We start from the raw sequence: 17,796 nt of genomic DNA on the forward strand, positions 1-17,796 counted from the left end.
TAAAATACTTTACTTTATTCTCTTTTTTAACAAATAGATTGAAGTACATCCATAACAACACAGTTGAGATCTCCTTTTTAATCAAGTGTTTACATCTACACGCTTTGTACAGATCTGTATACAAAACAATAATTTACGTCCCATAGAAGTCTAGTTACACTTAACTATACAACAACTTGTAAATGAAATAAATATAAAACAGATAATCACAGGTGATAACTAAAAATGGGAAAAAAAAAAAAAAAAAAAAAAAAAAAAGCCAAAAGTACATGTACACCACCAGCACCTGTCTTCTGAAGTTGCATCTAAAAAGATATACATGTTTCCCTTTCTACAGGCAAAAGTACATCTGTGTAGGAGAAATCAAAGAGTTCAGTCCTTAGTTTTATAACAGCAGCACCAGATATACTATTCAACTCTCATTTAGACCAGACACTTATATTAGGACACTGATCTGGCATATTTTTTATAACCCAGTCTAACATTGGTAGCATACTGATACTTGCAGATTACCCTTTTTCAGTGATTTAAAAGATATGTCAATCGTTACAAAAAAACCATTTTTATGAACAGTTCATCAGTTTTCAAAAGAAATTGAGGAGGAAACATTTTCCTCTCTTCACATATTAAAAAAAAGAAAAAAAAAAAGAAAAAAAAAGAAAAAGTCATGTCAAATGAAAAGGATTTCACTTCCGAGAAAGCATTAATGCGTTAACAAAATTTAAAAAAAAAAAAAAAAAAAAAAAAAATACTGTTAGTGAGGGTGTCATCTCTACAGCTTTGGGCACTTGTTCTGAACAACGTACAGTACGCTTTTGGACTTGTAACAGAAATATTGGACATTTGATAACCAAGCATTGAGGGCAAGTGACAGCGTTCGGATTTGTGTGCACGTGTGAAACCTTATTCACCAACATGATGCATCCAGTTTCTCACTGTATTTTTGTAGCAAATCAATGAGCATAAACCCCCTGCCGACGAAGCTTAGAGTGACTCCCCCTCTGCCTGTATTTGTGAGTTTAGTCAACGCACCAGGAAGCATTATGTTACAAAGTGGTCGGGTCAGAGCAAAGGAAGCACAACGGCTGCGCTGCTTTTTTTGTCCCTCAAGCTCCCTCTGTTTCTTTCTCTCTCTCCCACGCACGCACGCACACACACACACACACGCTTTTACCAAGTGCTACTGGAAACAGGTTGTTAATCCAAACTGCTGTTAAATACATTTTAAGAAAATTATGCAAACATTTTTAAAATTACACATCTGTTTTTAAGACAAATAATTAGGACCATTGTGATTGAGAACTGATTGCTATTTGCAAAAGTGTAAAAAAAAAAAAAAAAAAAAAAAAAAAGTGTATCTACAAAGAGACATCTGCACAATCTGCCATGCACACTGTCACCACCAAGGGACATGCAGTTAAAAGTGCGAGTCTACAGAGGGGCTTGGTTTGCTAACTCTGACAGAGCATTAATGTTATCTACACGTGTATACATATCTGAACAAACAGTAGGCCGAGGATTTAAAAAGAGCAAAACAACAGAATGGACCGAGTGCAGCACACACTCCGCACTACTTCAATGTGAATGGCGACGTGCCGAGGGCGCGGTGGTCGGGGTCTGACGGATGCTTGACGGATGCTTCAACATTGTTCTTTGCTGTGGCACAGTATTTGGCTCGGTCAGAGTCACTCTGCCTGCACCACGTCTTTGTGGTGACGCATGATATGCTGGTTCTTCTCCGAGGGTCGTCGGAAGCCCTTCGAACAGATCTCGCAGCGGTGCGGGTAGTCCTTTGTGTGAATGGAAATCACGTGACGCTTGAAACCCGACGCGTCGCCGGTGCTGTAGTCGCAGTACTGGCACTGGTAAATCCGCCTTTCTTTTTGTCCTTTGCCAATAACTACAGTCACGCTGCTGGCTAAGCTGGCCGCGCTAACTCTTGCCGGCGGACCAGAGCTGCTCGACCCGCTGGGCCCGGACTTTTTCGGCGTCACAGCAGGAGTGTGCGTTTCTGTCCTCTTGGTCTCACTCTTTTCAGGTGAGGCCTGTTGCTCCTTTGTGTGGACTGACAAGATGTGGCGACTGAGAACAAAGGGGTCTGCGATTTTAAAGTTGCAGTGCCGGCACTGATGGACTTTCTTAGTACGGTGGGATACCGAGTGCTTCTTCAGTTCAGATGGCCGGTGGAAGCCTTTCCCACAAACGGCGCATTTGTGGGGATAGTCCTTGGTATGAACAGATATGATGTGACGCTTCAGGTCACTGGAGTTGGAACTTTTGTGATCACAGTGGGCACAATGATGGGTCTTATTCTCCTCGTGCGTTAATCCGTGCTGCATTAACTCCTCCTCCTCTGCAAACGTCTGGAAACAGCGCTCACATTTGTATGGCATCTCTTTGCTATGCTTAGTCTTGATGTGCGTTTTGAGATTAGAGGAATCGGCTGACTTATAGTCGCAGTACAGGCAGGAGTAAGGCTTCTCGCCGGTGTGAGTGCGCATGTGTTTCTTTAACTCCGAAGGATGTCGAAAGCCTTTGCCACATTCCACACAGATGTGGGGGAAGCTTTTGCTGTGAACTGCCAATAAGTGTCGATTGAGCAGCCCTTGCTCGGCAGTTTCATAGTCACAAAACTTGCATTTATGCATCTTGGTGGGCGGTGGGGGTGGTTGGCTCTTGGGCTCCCGGTGGTGGTGCTGCAGTCTGTGAGAAAATAGTGCCGCCTGCTGGTGGAACTCCTTGCCACACATTTCACACTCGAAAGGGGCCTTGCTGCTCAGAGCATGCACCTCCATATGATTGTGGAGGCTGGCTTTCTTGTTGGTGGTAAAATCACAGTCTGTGCATTGGTACTTTTTCCTGGTCAAAACATCCTGGTGGTGGTTCTTGGTGTGGCGTTTCAAGAAGCCTCGTGATTTGAACTTCTTACCACAGAGCATGCAGGGGTAAACGGTGAGGGGCTGACCATATGGACCGATGATAATGGCTGGAGAGAAAGAGAAAAAATTAAAATTCAATTTGAGAAAAAGAAAAAAAATAAAAGGGAGAAGGAAATGACCACATCGCTGGTCATTTCCTTCATAAACAGAAGCTTTTTTTGTTTTGTTTTTTTTGATGAGCAGTGTTTATCTTCAATATTTCAATACTGGTGAAATATAAATAAATAAATAAATAAATAAATATATATATTAGGGGTGCAACGATATTCGTATCGATATTGAACCGTTCGATACAGTGCTTTCGGTTCGGTACGCATATGTATCGAACAATACAACATTTGTAATGTATTTTATCAACTTTCCTTCTGACGATGCTGTCTGTGTTGAGCGCTCAGTGGATCTGCGCTCGACAGTGCAGCCTAGGCGGAGTAGTCGAACGCAGATTCACTGAGCGCTCAACACAGACAGCATCGTCAGAAGGAAGAGCCAGGGCAAGCTAGCAAGACAGAAGTTAAGCTCTCCTTGCAAGATGGACCCCCCCCCACTCTCATTCAGATCTGGCGTTTGGAATTATTTTGGTTTTCATGTGACGTATGACCCTGAAGGTAAGCGAGTCATGGACTAAAGTAAAACAGTATGTTGGCTGTGCCACGCAATGCTTAATGGGTGGGAACTAGTGTGTTAGCGCAGTTAGCTCGTTAACGTGTTGGCCGTCTAGCCCCATGTACGGGGCGATCGGCGGTAGCTCGTTAACGGAGATTTGCCGTGTTGTGGCGTTAAGGTCATTTCAACGAGATTAACCTGAAAGCACTAGTGGGAACACAACGAATATGACTGCACATTTACGCCGACATCATCCTAGTGCAAAGACAAAAACAACAAGCATGCTACTAACTTTAGCCGAGTCATTTAGACAGCTGTTAGCACATGATTCTCCTTATGCTGCTGAGAATATAGCCCAGAAGAAGCGGATAGTATAGCTTTTATTTTGGAAAGAGACATTTCTCTGTAATAAACTCTCTTTTCCAAAGATGAGTAATTCCTCAATCAGATACAGGGCTCGCAAAATCGCTAGCCCGACGTCCTGGGGCTAGCGATTTTTTTCAGACGGGCTACGCTGCCCGTCGGGCTATTGTAGGAAGGAAAATATATGTCAATGCTTTTGCATTCTTTCAGAAATGTAGCTGGGTAATTATGTCATTGGCATCGGTGAGCCACTGTCAATATGTGACATATTGAAATCGCGTTTGAATTTGCGCTTGTTTTTTGCTTTCACTTTGCAATGTGTGAACTGTGTATAGAGAGCGACAGCACTGATCTGTGAGTGATGATAATTTGTGCACCAATTCCTCTGACATCGTCTTATTAATCGTTAGCTTACTATGCAAACATGACAAGTGAAATCTCCCGCAGCTTAAACATGTGAGAGGTTGATCGCGCAGAGAATCGCTGAGCTTATGTGAGTGAGCGTGTAAAAGCATTTCAGTTCTGCTGAGCTAAATAAGACAGGTCGGGGTGAAGAAGTGACAGCCAAAGAAAAGCTTACCACAAAACGGAGAAGTTATGACAAATCAGACTATAAGGCAAAAAGAAAGTGCAGCTTTATGGTTTCATGGACAAAATAATTTCTGTGGCTGCAATATGACGAGCTAAATAACCAGGGCTGCACATAAGTGGTCCGCAGGTGCGCATTCGCTGTCAAAATAAAAAACGCGCACAAGGGTTAGGGTTAAATTTAAAAACTGTACTTTTGAGTTAAAATATATATTTATAATTTTAATAAATGACAAATTAAAAAGGCATTAACATTTTTTTTTGTATCGAAAAAATATCGAACCGTGACACCAAAGTATCGAACCGAACCGTGAATTTTGTGTATCGTTGCACCCCTAATATATATATATATATATATATATAAATTAAATGTTTAGCTGTATAATATCGAATATGAACTGAACTGAAAATCAAAGCAACAAAAGTAGAACATGTACTGTGCAGCAGCACACAGTAATTGTGTGCTTTTAATCAAGCTTAGTGTACAAATAAAATCTGAATTCAATGTCAACCAGCTTTTACTGCTCAGAGACAATCGTATTTAAATAAAGAGGTGTCATCAAAACAGCACATCGGTACAATAAACCGGATAAACTAGTTAACTGCCGCTAGAAGGGAAGTCATAAACAATGAGCCCTTTTAAACTGTGCTAACCACTATAAAAAATAAAAATCATATTATGTATAATATTGAGTGCTAATGCCAAATATGAACAGGCATGATTTTGGGCGGTAATGCACACTGAAGCTGCTCGTCAACAACTATTAAACAAGATCAGAAGAAGTTGTTGCTTCTAACACACTGAACTGGTTTGGATGGTGCTGTACAAACTGTAGAAATATGCACAGCCAACAATGTGAAAATGACAACTATGCTTAGTTATACCACACTCTAATTTACTTAAATAAAAAGAGCACTGGTGTAAAAAACTCACTATATCTCAAAATTAATTGTTACTGATAGAGCCGCTGCTTTCATCATCTCTTCTGCTATTCAGTCCTAAAAAAAAAAAAAAAAAAAAAAAAAACCTAGACAAATCCTCATTTTTATCCAAACAAGCCTGAGAAGTCTGTGTCTGATTTGTGCTGTTCTCACCTGTCTGGACTTGTCGAGGCTCTGACCGCCTCTTGGTCTTGTTGCGCTGTCTGTTGATTTCGTCCACCCCGTCCGATTCGTCGATATGCAGCAGCGCGCTGGCTGCACCGTTCCGGTTCTCACAACTCTCGCTATCTTCTGCACCTGTGAGAAAAACGGCACATCTTTGGCATATAAACAAACAAAACCGGTGCGTGTAAAGCTTAACCAGGACACCAAGAGACGTGGTTGATGCACAGGCTTCCAGTGTGGTTTTTAAAGCAATTTAATAGACAAGGGTGCTGACCATAAGCAGCTGCCCAGGCCACAGGCATGAAGTCCTTGCTTAGAGACACGCTGTCATACGAGCGGTCGTGAGTTACTGGCTCTTCGCCTCCTACCACCACCTCCATATAAACCTCATCAGTCACCTTGGACCCACCTGTAGATGAGCCCAACAGGTACAAAACCAAAAAACTGGTGACGTTCAGTTTCATGACAGCTGTCCCCGCTCCTTGCATCCAGATGACTCACCGTGGTTTCCTTGATTGTGATGAGAATCCCCGACAGACATGTAAACCATCTTCTCTCTGAGCGTATGGCCCGAAGACTCTGTTAACGCAACGTTCTCTGTGTCCCCGTCACTGATGTCAACAGATTCTCCTGCACAATGAAACTTAAGTTCAGTTCTCTACTTTCTGAAAAATAGACCCAAATAGAAAGGCTTTCTGCAGGATTCACCCAGTATTATTTATTATCATGATTCTTTTATTAACAGAAAGCTAACTGCCACTCACCCATGTCATCTTCCCCAGAATCAGCCTTGAAGATGTAGACCTTTATCACCTCTTGTCCATCCTCATCTTTCTCCACTTCCTGGTCCTCCACAGCTCCTTCCACTGTCACCTCTGTTCCATCCTCAGACACCATTTTACCAGCTTCATCCACTAGCAAAGGGACACACATCAGACTTGATTAAACAGAGTCACCAGCAGAGACTTTGTAGCAGTGTAAATTATGACATACTGGAAATATTTACATGAAATTAGTGCAAATAAGATACTCAATCATTTAAGAAACTTAAATATTAAATCTAAAGATCAAAACTTATGATTTAGTATGATCGCTTATAAAAAAAACAGCAACAAAAAACCCTTCAATTCCACCTTTTCAAACTGACATCTTCATAGCATTTATGAAGCAAATCTCCAGGTACTCAGGGAAAGAGTAAATGAGTCTCCCCTCCCAAAAAAAAAAAAAAAAAAAAACTGATCTTTTGTTTTGTTTCAATGCAAACTACTACTATGCAAGAGAAAGAAGTTGTACAGTGTGTCTGTCCACAATTTTGTAATTTTAAATAAGCCTGGGAAAAACAAAAACAAAAACTGACCACCTCAGCTCATTATGTGGCTATAAGTGTGATATTTTTCCCCAGCAGGGATGTACACGTGCAGTAGTTATGTAGCTGGATGTGCAAAGTAACTAAGGCAAACTAAGCCAAACACATAAGTGCTTCAACTTGTACAATATATAATAACAAGGAAAACTTGACACATTCAAAAACACATTGAAAATGAGAAAGATTTGCTTATTCAATTCAGTTTTATTTATAAGAAAAGCTGAACAATCATACGATCCCCTATGAGCAACCACTGAGTGACAGTGGGAGGGAAAAACTCCCTTTCAACAGGTAGAAACCTTTAACAGAACCAGGCTGAGGGAGGGGCAGCCATCTGCCACCACCATGGCAGTTGGGCTGCCACAGGACAATGAGCAAGCTACATATGGTTAAAACCCATTGATTTAATTTCACAGGGGTACTATCACTGTGCTAATCTATAAACTGTGTTTACATTAGTTGTTGAGGTCTACGTTGCTGCAGGTGGGAAGGTGCATGTTAGCCTACACTGTAGATTTAAACCTTTCGTCCTGTCATTTACATGGATGTTTCCTTTTAAATACACCGCAAATGCATATAAATTTTCCATCTCTCCAAGCGACAGATATTATACAGATAATAATAATAATAATAATAATAATAATAATAATACAACAAACCAAAGACATGTATGCTAAGTGTAAATGCAGCACAGTCTAGTAAACTTACAGGATATCATTAGATAATCTCCACAGCCATCTTGGTCATCGTCCTCCTGCTGCTCTGGGTCCAGCCCATCTTCAGGGATGTCTCCCATGGCAACACCTTCCTCCTCACCGTCCAGAGCCATCACACAGGTTTCTACAGCAACATCTTCATCTTCATCGCAGTGCACATACTCAGAAACCACATCCTCAACAGCATCCTGGATCACAAGCTCGTCTGGGGCGAACCTGTGAACTGCCATGCCTTCCCCTTCGCCTTCTGACACCAACACAGTCTCTTGAAGCTCCACAACAAACTCCTGCCCGCCGGCACCACCTTCATCTAGAAGAAGCAGGATTGCATGGTTAACCAGATAACAGTGAAGAGCAAGGGTTTATTGTGTGATAATGATTTAAATGGTCATACAGTCATAATATGACTTTGCTCTGGATGGTCATGTCATCTCCTTCCAAACAACACTTTCACTCAAATATTTAAAGTTATCTGGCTAACCACAAAAAAGAAAGAAATCCTGCTAGTACTATTGTACTTCTCATACCAGCAAGACGTACTCTGTAAGTATAAGCATTGTTAATTACCCGATCCGTGCAATATTATTTTAGGCTCTTCAGAATGTATTGCAAGCCTGGTGACATCCTCATCCATTGTCCTCGCACTGCATTTGTTACTGGACAGCTGAAACCAAATGATAGACAGCTTAGTATAAAGTAAGCACAGGCAGAAAATTATGCAGATAATAGGTTACTTATATATTGTAATGCTGTTACACACCATTGCCCTTCTTATACAATATTTTACAGGTGTACGGTTATGCTTTTCTGTATGACACTCAGAGCAGCCACTCCAGGTTACTCAGGACAGACACACACACACACACACACACACACACACACAGATATGTGATGAAAACACTGCTGCTTTGACAGCCTCAAGCCACTGGAACTAAAAAAGTTTTTGTTTTTTTTTTGTTTTTTTTAAAAATCATATGTTTATGTCCCAAATCTGCTTTAAATCCATTTCAATTTGTCAGAGTTACCACATGAGCTGCTAATGCAAACGTGGCCAACACCGCCAAATGTTAGCCCAACAATGCTGGTGTCATTTCTTTTGCACACTACCCCATGAAGTCCCTAATGTGCCTGGCATCCAGCGTGTTTTCAAAAAAAAGACTTAGTATAACTTGTTGAATCACTGTAACGTGATTCACATGATACAGACCAGTGGCCTGGCATTGTACAAGTACTGTAGCTTGAGCAGTTCCTTAACAAAGTGGTTCTCAAACTTTTTATGATATGCTCCACTTCAGAAGCCCTCAACAGAGAAGCATAAAGTATATTAAATCAACTTTTAAAAGTCATCTTTTTTTCCCCCACTTTGGTTGAGTCCATGCTTTTCTACAGTCACCCACACTCCTCCATCACTGGCCTTTGCTGCACAATTCCCTGCTACCACCATAATAGTTAATGCGTATCCTTTCAAGATTCACTTTACAGCAAACGGGGCATGTATGGGCATCTGTGGGCTTGATACTGTAAACATGGTGTACACTCACTAACCTCAGTTCTCGTTTTGTCCCATAGAAAGTGTGCTCTTCTCTGCCCTGGAGCATTAAAAGCCGTCAAGCATCCAAATCAGGCTTCAAAGACTTGATTGTTACCTCACAGTACTCTATAAACCAACTTTTGAATCGAACTTTATCAAGAACAACCCCGGTTAAAATCGCGCTGTAGCCTTGCCTTGGCTCACGCAGTGTTTCTTTGTGAAGATCCAAATTATTTGACCTTTAATTCACACACACACACACACACACACACACACACACAAAAACCCACGACTTCAGCTTAGTGGTTTTAACCTATTTTTAAAAGGGACACCACAACATTAAAAAATAATAATAAATAAAATGTGCTTTACACTGTTAGCTCGTGTATGCGATAACGGACAGAAACTAAAATGACCAGTGCCATTATTGTCATGCCCGCATCACTACAGTTAACAGAATCAAAGACACGTTTCGCCTCCCCACCCAAAAAATGGAGGTAAAGTTGAGCTAATGTAGGACAAGAAAAACAACACATATCTCTCTGAAACTAACACAAGGGAACACTGAGGTGTAAACAGAAAACGATGCAACCGGGTTGCCATTTAATTTCCACTGAATGTACCATCCCCCCACCTCCAGGTGGAAAAAGATGACAACGGTGTGAGGAAGATGTGCGGCACAACCCCGCATCACTTGTGCTCAAAAGACACCGACATCACATAAAAAAAATAATTAATTTTAAAAACTCGGGCGATCGGACACACTACGAGAAATCTATAGCACAACACAAATCCCGATGAGGTGATTCACGGCAATGTCTTCAATTGACCACTGGAGGAAGATTAGCACTGATTACACATGCAAAGCCCGACTGTCACGGTGCAAACAGACGTTTAGAAAAGGCTGATTGCACGCACACATACAGATGCGAAAAGATAAAGATGCAAAGAAACGAGGCTTTCGTTAAGTGCACACTTATGTCGCTCTGTACCGGCCAGCTAGCTAGAGGAGGGCTGAACCCACACACACACATACCTTTTCTACAACCAATTTCCATCACACAAGCGTCCGCCATTTTGTTAGCTTAACTGCTGGACGAATGCTAATTTTAACGTTTATTAAACTACTCCTGGGCGACGACAAGGTGTCAGACGAAACTGAGGCTGAATGGTGCGTTGCATATCAGCCGTCAGCTATCGATAACAAATGCCGATGGTCAACTACGACAGACGAATATACAATCCCTTTTTTCCGGGTGGCTCGCTAGCTAACGGGATAGGCCTGATTTGCCAATTACGGCCTCTATTGAGGCCCCGGCCCAGAAAAGAAAAGGCCCAACCCTTTGCGGCCTCTCAGAAAAAATAAAGAAATAAATTAAAATACAACATGCATGTAAAAAACAAAAGGCCACGGGCACGTACAAATGCAAACACAGCTCTGAAATCGGACGCCTTTGGCACAAAAACGAGCCGCGTACCAGATTCGTGCTGCAGGGATGCCTCTGTCCGCTCCTCGGCTTCCCAGGCCGCCTGGTTCCCCCAGACTCGGGCAGGATTCAGTCGGGAATTTTGTGTTATTTGGGCGGGCCGGAGAGGAGAAGAGAAGGAGGGGTTAGGGGTTGATTCAGGAGCACCGCTGAAAGCAAAGCAGGACGTCTCGAGCCAGATCTTGTCATGCTACAGCCCCCCGCTCCTCCAGCTCCGAGGCCGCCGTCAGCACGACACGTCACAGCCCGAGAGCAGCAGGAAAATGCGGAAGGGTTGTGGTGGAAATCAGCCCGACAGGCACCAAACAGGCCATAATCTAAAGAACAACGCGGGTCGTGTGAAAGCGTGCGCTGCAGCGGTAACTCTAATTAGTTTATGCTCCATGGCTCGGTGTATCAGCAAGTAATTTGACTGAGGACTACGTCAGTTCGCGCCAAACAACAGAGTGCATCACAATAAAAGGACAATTAAACTATGACCTCAAGATAGAGAGCATTGCTTCAACATTTAAACAAACCGACGACTGCCCTATTTTATGAATGAACCTATCACTTCTGCAGTTTTGTTAAGCCTACAAGTATAGCTGTTTTTCCCCACATCTGCAGCACAACTGTACCTGGGTAGTTTATGTTCTCCCAAATAATGTGTTAACTGCGCTTCTTTTGAACTCCATTAAAAGTGATCTAAAAAGAAAATAAAACTAAAGTGCAGTTAAAAATTTCCAGAAATTAGAAAATATCTGAAATGCATCCATCAGTTATAAATATGTTGCCGTTTTAGCTACTGATAGGGTTTTTATTGCAGTTAATCAGTAATAGTAACAGCTTCTCCATACTTATCTTTATGCATACACACTTCTACACTTTCACTTTTGTTAAAATTACTGTATGTAAGAGGGCCTTTTGTTTTCTCTTATATTGTGACATTTCAGCATTTAATGAGTAAAATGATCCCAGAAACTCTTAATGCCGTATTATAATTCTAAGGTCTGATTGAATTACAATGTGCATATGATTTTTAAAAAGCACTATAATATTAGTCAGCTTGGGAAAGGCAACATAGCAAAGAGGCACAGGATAATATGTAGGTTGTGATGGAAAATCCCAAACACATAAAATCTATATTTATTAATGTATTTATTAGCATGCTTGTTCAAGTCTCACAAACTTTCCAGCTGTGTTAGATTATTACCATGTAATTATCACGTTTCAGTGTTCATTCATCAAACTTCCGAGATCAGTGTAAATTTAGCAATGACCTCAAAAGTCCCAGACATGGTTTGTGATCAGAAGGGAACAGCTGATTGATAAATGCATTTATTGAGGCTGCTCCAAGTCACTGATCACATAGAGCAAAGTTCACTGCTATCACCAGACATCAGTACAAGTTTAAGAGTGGCAAACTCTATTTGGCAGACATTTTCAGCAGATTTTTCTTTTCAATGGCAAAAAGACGCCACCCCTCCTCAGAGGACAGATCCGCTGCACCTCTTCTCTTGTAGAACTCAATAGACTTGGTGTTGTTTTCTGCTACTATAAAATGCATGGCGCTACAGCGGGTCTTCACTGCCGTCTAGGAAAAAGGAGAAAAGAAAAGTGCACGCGTGAATGCAGCTGAAATAAAGGTGACTCTGTCAACAGAAAAATGTTGAAGTGTGCAATGTTAAAAGTACCTCGCTCAGCACCTTCAGGACTTTTGAACCGATGCCAAGACCTGGTGAAAGATTACGTGTTCATGGAGCAATTAAGAAAGTTCTTTGGCAATGAGTACAAATTGTCCCGCAAAGTAGGAAAGAAGTCTCTCCTCTGTTAGTCATTAACCTTTAGCACTGCAATAAAACTTTTCATCAAACATACCACGAAACTCCTGCATGATGAAGAAATCTTCCAGGTACAGAAGCTTTCCAATCCATGGGTCATATGTAAAGTAGTACATAGCAAACCCAACCACAGTGTACCCTTGAAGAAAACACAGAGCAGGGGATTAAATAGTGGATCAGACCCATGAACAACATTAATAGCTCCTGAGAAATATGAGAATATTTTTAAGAGGCGCATTTTTACCTTCTGAGCTCTTCTCGTTTGGGACTTCAGCAACCAAACAGTGGTAGAATGGATGATCCCCAAAGCCATCTTCAAGCAGATCTGGAAAAAACAAAAAAACCCATAACATTATTAAATCTTTAAGCTTTCTCAAACTCCAGATCAATGCAAACTTCATCGTGAAGCTAAATCACAGCACCTTTTTCTGTCAGCATCACCTTCTCCTCCATCTCTTCAAATTTAGCAAGCTCCTAAAAGGCAAGGTCATTTAGTCATATTTCTGTTAGTTAAGCACACTCCCAGTTAAAGGCTTGAAGTATTATCAGTTCACATATGGTTTACCTTTATGAGTCGCAGGATATCTGAGACATCCTTTGGTTCAGCTGTCCGTAATATAAAACTGGCCATTTTCTCTTTTTACCCCTTTTCCCTTTGCGCACTAATCCTCTGAATGTAAACAAAAGCAAAATTTGTTTCTTCATCCGCTCCTCAGGAGTCTACCCCCCGACAATGAAATGGGAAAACCAACATACACAGAACTGCATTGGCTGCGTTGCAGAGTGGCAGAGCAGCTTCATACGCTTCTCTTTTATACATCCTAGAGAAAGGTGACCCATATATGGGCAAACAGCTCATTACATCCTGTTTCTTTTCCTTTTCTGCTCGTCCCTTATCTTTGTGTTGACTGGACGACATTTGAATGTTGTTTAAAAGGTTAATATTAACCAGACCTAAGAAGAAAAAAAAGCCAAGCACATCTGTTATGCTGAGTAAAGAATAACCCACTTTTGAAAATGAGTGTAAAATATTTTAAATACAAAATCAACCCATAACATTGAGCCGGTTGTTCTTCCCTTGCCAAAACTTATTGCTTCTTTGCATTCAGATGCTGTTATTTGCATTGTGGGAAAAGAAAAACAGTTTATATAAAAGGTTATATAACCTGCTTTTAACAGCTTAAAAAAAGAGGGGTGTGGATGAGGATGAACATTATCTATAGGTGATCAAGTTAGTAACCAGCAGCTGACAAACAAACTTCAGTTAACTTATTTTATGAAACATTTGAGTTTGTTTTACTCATTCAAGAGCAAATTTTACCCTTGAAATCACAGTGGCACTGATACTTTTGCATGCATTTGTTTCTCTTGCAAAGCACAAGCAAGCAGGGCCCTGCTGCAATAGTCCTTAAAAGCATTTTAAAAACAAGTGCATCTACAAAAAGACTGAATTTGAACTCAGGACTTTCTTGCTGTGAGGCAACAGTGTAGCCAACGGGCCATCATGCTGCCCAAAGGTCACAGTGAAGTTTGCATATTGCAGCTATAAACGAGAATGATTAAATGCATTTTCAGCGTGCTAAGTAAATGCTGAAGGCATTACCTGCATTATTCACTGCACATGCTGGACAGCCTGGGGCTGTTTTTTTTACAGCAAAATGTTTGTTCATCACATATTTACATTGTATCAAATTCAAAGCACAGACAGCAGAGAGGAAACGAGTAGTTTCATTTCTGTATCTCCAGAATCTGGGAGTCACTGGATATGTTCAAATGTTTCTAGTCCCTGTCAGTACTCTCACTGCAGAACATTTTGGATCAGATGAAGGCTTTTCAGGGAGTTTTTAAGGACATCCTGATAGTAATGAATTACAATAGTCCAGCCTAGAAGTAATAAATGCATGAACTAGTTTTTCAACATCACTTTCAACATCGTCATGGTTTAAGAGACCAGACACACAGCAGTTTAGGAAAACACATTTTATTGGAAATTTTAAAGTGTAAGTGTTGGATTTCAGAGACTGGGAAAACAAATAGATCAATTCAGTTTATCGAAATACTTCAGCTTGCCTGAAGGATCAGGAATGATCTGTGGAAAAGAAATCATTAAATTAGTGTGCAGCACATTTCATGTAATAAGACCTATATGACACATAATGTAGATTTCTGATAATAAACTAGTCATAGTGCAATTCCCACTTAACAATGGAAGAAATTAGCAAAAGGTGAATTCTTATCTTTGCAGTGTAATTGCTGGGTAATAATTTAAGGTCAACCATCGAGGCCAAACTGAACTGTTTTAACTAAATAAATAAATAATAAAACCTCTTTTGAAGGAATAACAACAACAAAAAAAAGTGGTGGGTCTGATTTGCAAAAACAATGACAATGTATCTCATAGTATACCTAATTGTCAATAATAAGGTCTATGTTACTCTAAATGGGACCATAATTTACTAAATCAAATCATGATGCATTAAGAAGACTTGAAACTATAGACTGAGATCATCGTTCACGTGAGCAGCAGGATCATTTTCTAATCCTGTTGCACAGTCAGATGCTTTTTTGCAACTAGTGCTGCCCCCTGCTGGCCGCTAAACAGAAACAATGCAATTTTAAAGCACTTCCATCATGCTTTCACTTTTCAGACTCAGAAACTACATCCATCTTTGTATACAGTCTTCTTTATGGCAATCAGCCTGAGACAGCTCATCAGTTTTTACAAATACATGGCTGCCTGTCTGATATATGTATATATTTTTTTAATATGCTGGAAGACAATAGCAGTTAGTGCCTAAGGATCCATATTAGTCACTGGCCCAGTGATACTTACTGTGTCACTGCCTGGTTTCCATCCTGCTGGACACACTGTGAAAACAATAACACAGAACTAGTCAGAATTTAAAGAAGAAACAGCTCAAAGACTCAGCTGACAGCCAGCTGTTTGTTTCTAGGTATTCTGCATAAACGAAAGACAGTCAGACATTTCAGCTGCTAATAATAAAATCCATCGTTTTACCTTCTCCATGTTTGTCTGTGTACTGGAAGGCCTGGACCAACCGCAAAGTTTCATCCACAGATCTTCCCACTGGAAGATCGTTCATAGTGATCTGCCTCAGGATACCTTTGCCATCGATGATGAATAGACCCCTGAGGAAGACATGGATGAGTTAGAATAGAGCATGAGTGGCTGCTCAATGCTTCCTGTTAATGTTTCCATGGGGGTAAATTATCTAAATGTCAGCAGCAGGACTCTGCCTCATATATGTCATTTGTGGTTCTAGAACTATTTAAGCCTTCCTGCATAAGGTGAATAAGGCACATTGTATAACAAACTTTGAGTGCTCAGGTAAGGTTGAAAAGCACTATATAAGACCCAGTCCATCTATCATTTACACACTGATCGCAACCATTAGTTTTACAACTGCAAATAAAACCTTTAACTTACAGCAAGGAGCCATAACAATGCTACATAATAAGTAATATTTCTTTAAGCTGCTTAAGCTATAAAACTTTGATGATGGCTATAACTTCACCTCAGTGTGTGTCCTTGGTCCTCCAGGTAGACACCATAGTCTTTTGAAATCTGGTGAGTGAGGTCAGACAGCAGAGGGATTTTCATTTGTCCAAGTCCACCCTGCTTCCTGGGAGTATTGATCCTGTAAAAAACAGAAAGCAAAAAACATCAGTCTTCATTATCATAAAATGAATAAAAGTCTATCAAAAGTACATACAAAAGGTTAAAGTAGTAGAGCAAAATAATACAACATCATCTGTTTTTATTAGAGTTGATCTTCAGCCATTAAATTGTGATGGAAACAGCAATCTCACCAGGCCAAGTGTGTGAACTGGGAATCTACTGAGCAAGCGACCACCTCCGTGTTGATGGCTTGAAACTCGTGCAGACGATCACTGAATGCAATGATCTCAGTCGGACAGACAAATGTGCTGCAGAAAAAACAAAACAAATGCTTTCACTTGAGAACAACGCTGTGCAGCAATCCCAGCAGAATGTGCAAAGTGATAATGTAACGTGCATTCGATGGTACTTACAAGTCCAGGGGATAGAAGAAAAAAACGAGGTATTTGCCTTTGTAGTCCGACAGCTTCAGCTCCTTGAATTCACCGTTGATGACAGCTGTTCCTTCCCAGTGGGGTGCAGGCTTTGAAACTAAACCAGGACGAAAAACCAAGTTAAACGCTGGGACACAATATAACGTATTTCGTACTACAACTAGCAGTGCACTGTATTTAACCAGTGGAATAAGCCCCAAAAGGTTGATTCTGTTAATCTGGACGTTTTTAGTGTTTTCAGTGGGAGAAACATTTAGTCACTTATCCAAGTGACTTCTTTAGTCTCAGCTGATAAAAGGTTTCCCCAACCTTTTAAAAAGTACATTTGCATCATGTCATAAATATGCAAATTGTGGAATAGGCGCAAAATTACGCTCTTTGCCCGGTAAAGTCTACAAACTCATGTTTCCATATGGAAGAGGAAAAACCTGCAGTAATGAAAATGACTCAGACATCTTCACAGTAAATCTCCCATACATAATCACATGAGTTTAGTGGTCCCCTTTTATTATTTTGAAAGTAGTGTTATTTATGTTATCAGGTCTGTATTAAAAAGTGTAGGTACTGCGCCACACACAGTCATGTGTCAGAGGGGCGGGGAGAGGTGCTCATGCCAAGATTTTCAGAGTATGACGTGTCCTACAAAAACCATGAGAGTTCAGGTTAGGCTTAAACTTTAAATAAAGATATCACCTGGGGATTTTAACAATAACTGCAAAATTAAACCATAACATGGGTGCTCTGTGCAGCACCAGCCTGCTGCATCAACATGCACAAGCTGCTAGTCGTAGTTTGACAGGAAGGAGAAAGCAGCAAAAAAAAAAAAAAAAAAAAAAAAAAATTAAATCAGTGCACACTTTAAATATGCAAATGCTAATTTAGCAGCACTCTCTGGATGAAAGCATGAGAGAAACTCACTCTTGGCTTTGCTGAGGTGGAGGGAATGGTCGGACACGGGCACACGGAAAGCCTCTCCGGGATAGACGTGTCCTCCCGCGTAACTTTGACACTGGGGGTTTTTCACCTGAGCGCTTTCCTCTGCAGACGTGACCGTGGCGAGGAGGAGCAGAGCGGTGCACAGAGCACAGAAAAGCTCCTTCATATCAGTGTGGAAAGCAGACTCCATTGTTACGTCCCTTTAACAGCACGTAGCCACTCAGCAGCAACGCGCCTCAGACCTACTGCAGGATTGGAGCAGTCTT

The 17,796-nt window shown here is 40.9% G+C and overlaps 3 protein-coding genes across 5 annotated transcripts; all 3 read right to left on the reverse strand.

The window, feature by feature from the left end:
• On the reverse strand, positions 1 to 11,154 carry LOC120734272 (zinc finger Y-chromosomal protein 1). 3 transcript variants are annotated; one of them, XM_040032970.1, is made up of 8 exons: positions 10,692 to 11,154; positions 8,250 to 8,346; positions 7,675 to 7,992; positions 6,365 to 6,514; positions 6,102 to 6,230; positions 5,875 to 6,009; positions 5,589 to 5,732; positions 1 to 2,986 (listed from the first exon to the last, which is right to left on the reverse strand). In XM_040032970.1, the coding sequence occupies exons 2-8, from the start codon at positions 8,314 to 8,316 to the stop codon at positions 1,686 to 1,688; spliced, it is 2,244 nt and encodes a 747-aa protein (XP_039888904.1). In that variant the 5' UTR covers positions 8,317 to 8,346; positions 10,692 to 11,154; the 3' UTR covers positions 1 to 1,685. The 3 variants fall into 3 exon arrangements, with proteins under 3 accessions (XP_039888904.1, XP_039888905.1, XP_039888906.1); XM_040032971.1 differs by lacking the exon at positions 10,692 to 11,154 and adding an exon at positions 9,228 to 10,673; XM_040032972.1 differs by lacking the exon at positions 5,875 to 6,009 and having other exon boundaries at positions 10,692 to 11,149.
• Positions 11,155 to 11,818: 664 nt separating this feature from the next.
• Positions 11,819 to 13,325, reverse strand: LOC120734274 (diamine acetyltransferase 1-like). The gene is made up of 6 exons (XM_040032975.1): positions 13,086 to 13,325; positions 12,943 to 12,994; positions 12,765 to 12,845; positions 12,558 to 12,659; positions 12,374 to 12,414; positions 11,819 to 12,273 (listed from the first exon to the last, which is right to left on the reverse strand). The coding sequence occupies exons 1-6, from the start codon at positions 13,149 to 13,151 to the stop codon at positions 12,106 to 12,108; spliced, it is 510 nt and encodes a 169-aa protein (XP_039888909.1). The 5' UTR covers positions 13,152 to 13,325; the 3' UTR covers positions 11,819 to 12,105.
• Positions 13,326 to 14,485: 1,160 nt separating this feature from the next.
• prdx4 (peroxiredoxin 4) lies at positions 14,486 to 17,796 on the reverse strand. The gene is made up of 7 exons (XM_040032974.1): positions 17,513 to 17,796; positions 16,574 to 16,691; positions 16,352 to 16,468; positions 16,057 to 16,179; positions 15,540 to 15,670; positions 15,354 to 15,388; positions 14,486 to 14,609 (listed from the first exon to the last, which is right to left on the reverse strand). Exons 1-7 carry the CDS (start codon positions 17,718 to 17,720, stop codon positions 14,559 to 14,561), a joined length of 783 nt encoding a protein of 260 aa, XP_039888908.1. The 5' UTR covers positions 17,721 to 17,796; the 3' UTR covers positions 14,486 to 14,558.

This window comes from Simochromis diagramma, unplaced genomic scaffold, assembly GCF_900408965.1.
Source record: "Simochromis diagramma unplaced genomic scaffold, fSimDia1.1 OVJJ01000216.1, whole genome shotgun sequence".
Taxonomy (NCBI): domain Eukaryota; kingdom Metazoa; phylum Chordata; class Actinopteri; order Cichliformes; family Cichlidae; genus Simochromis; species Simochromis diagramma.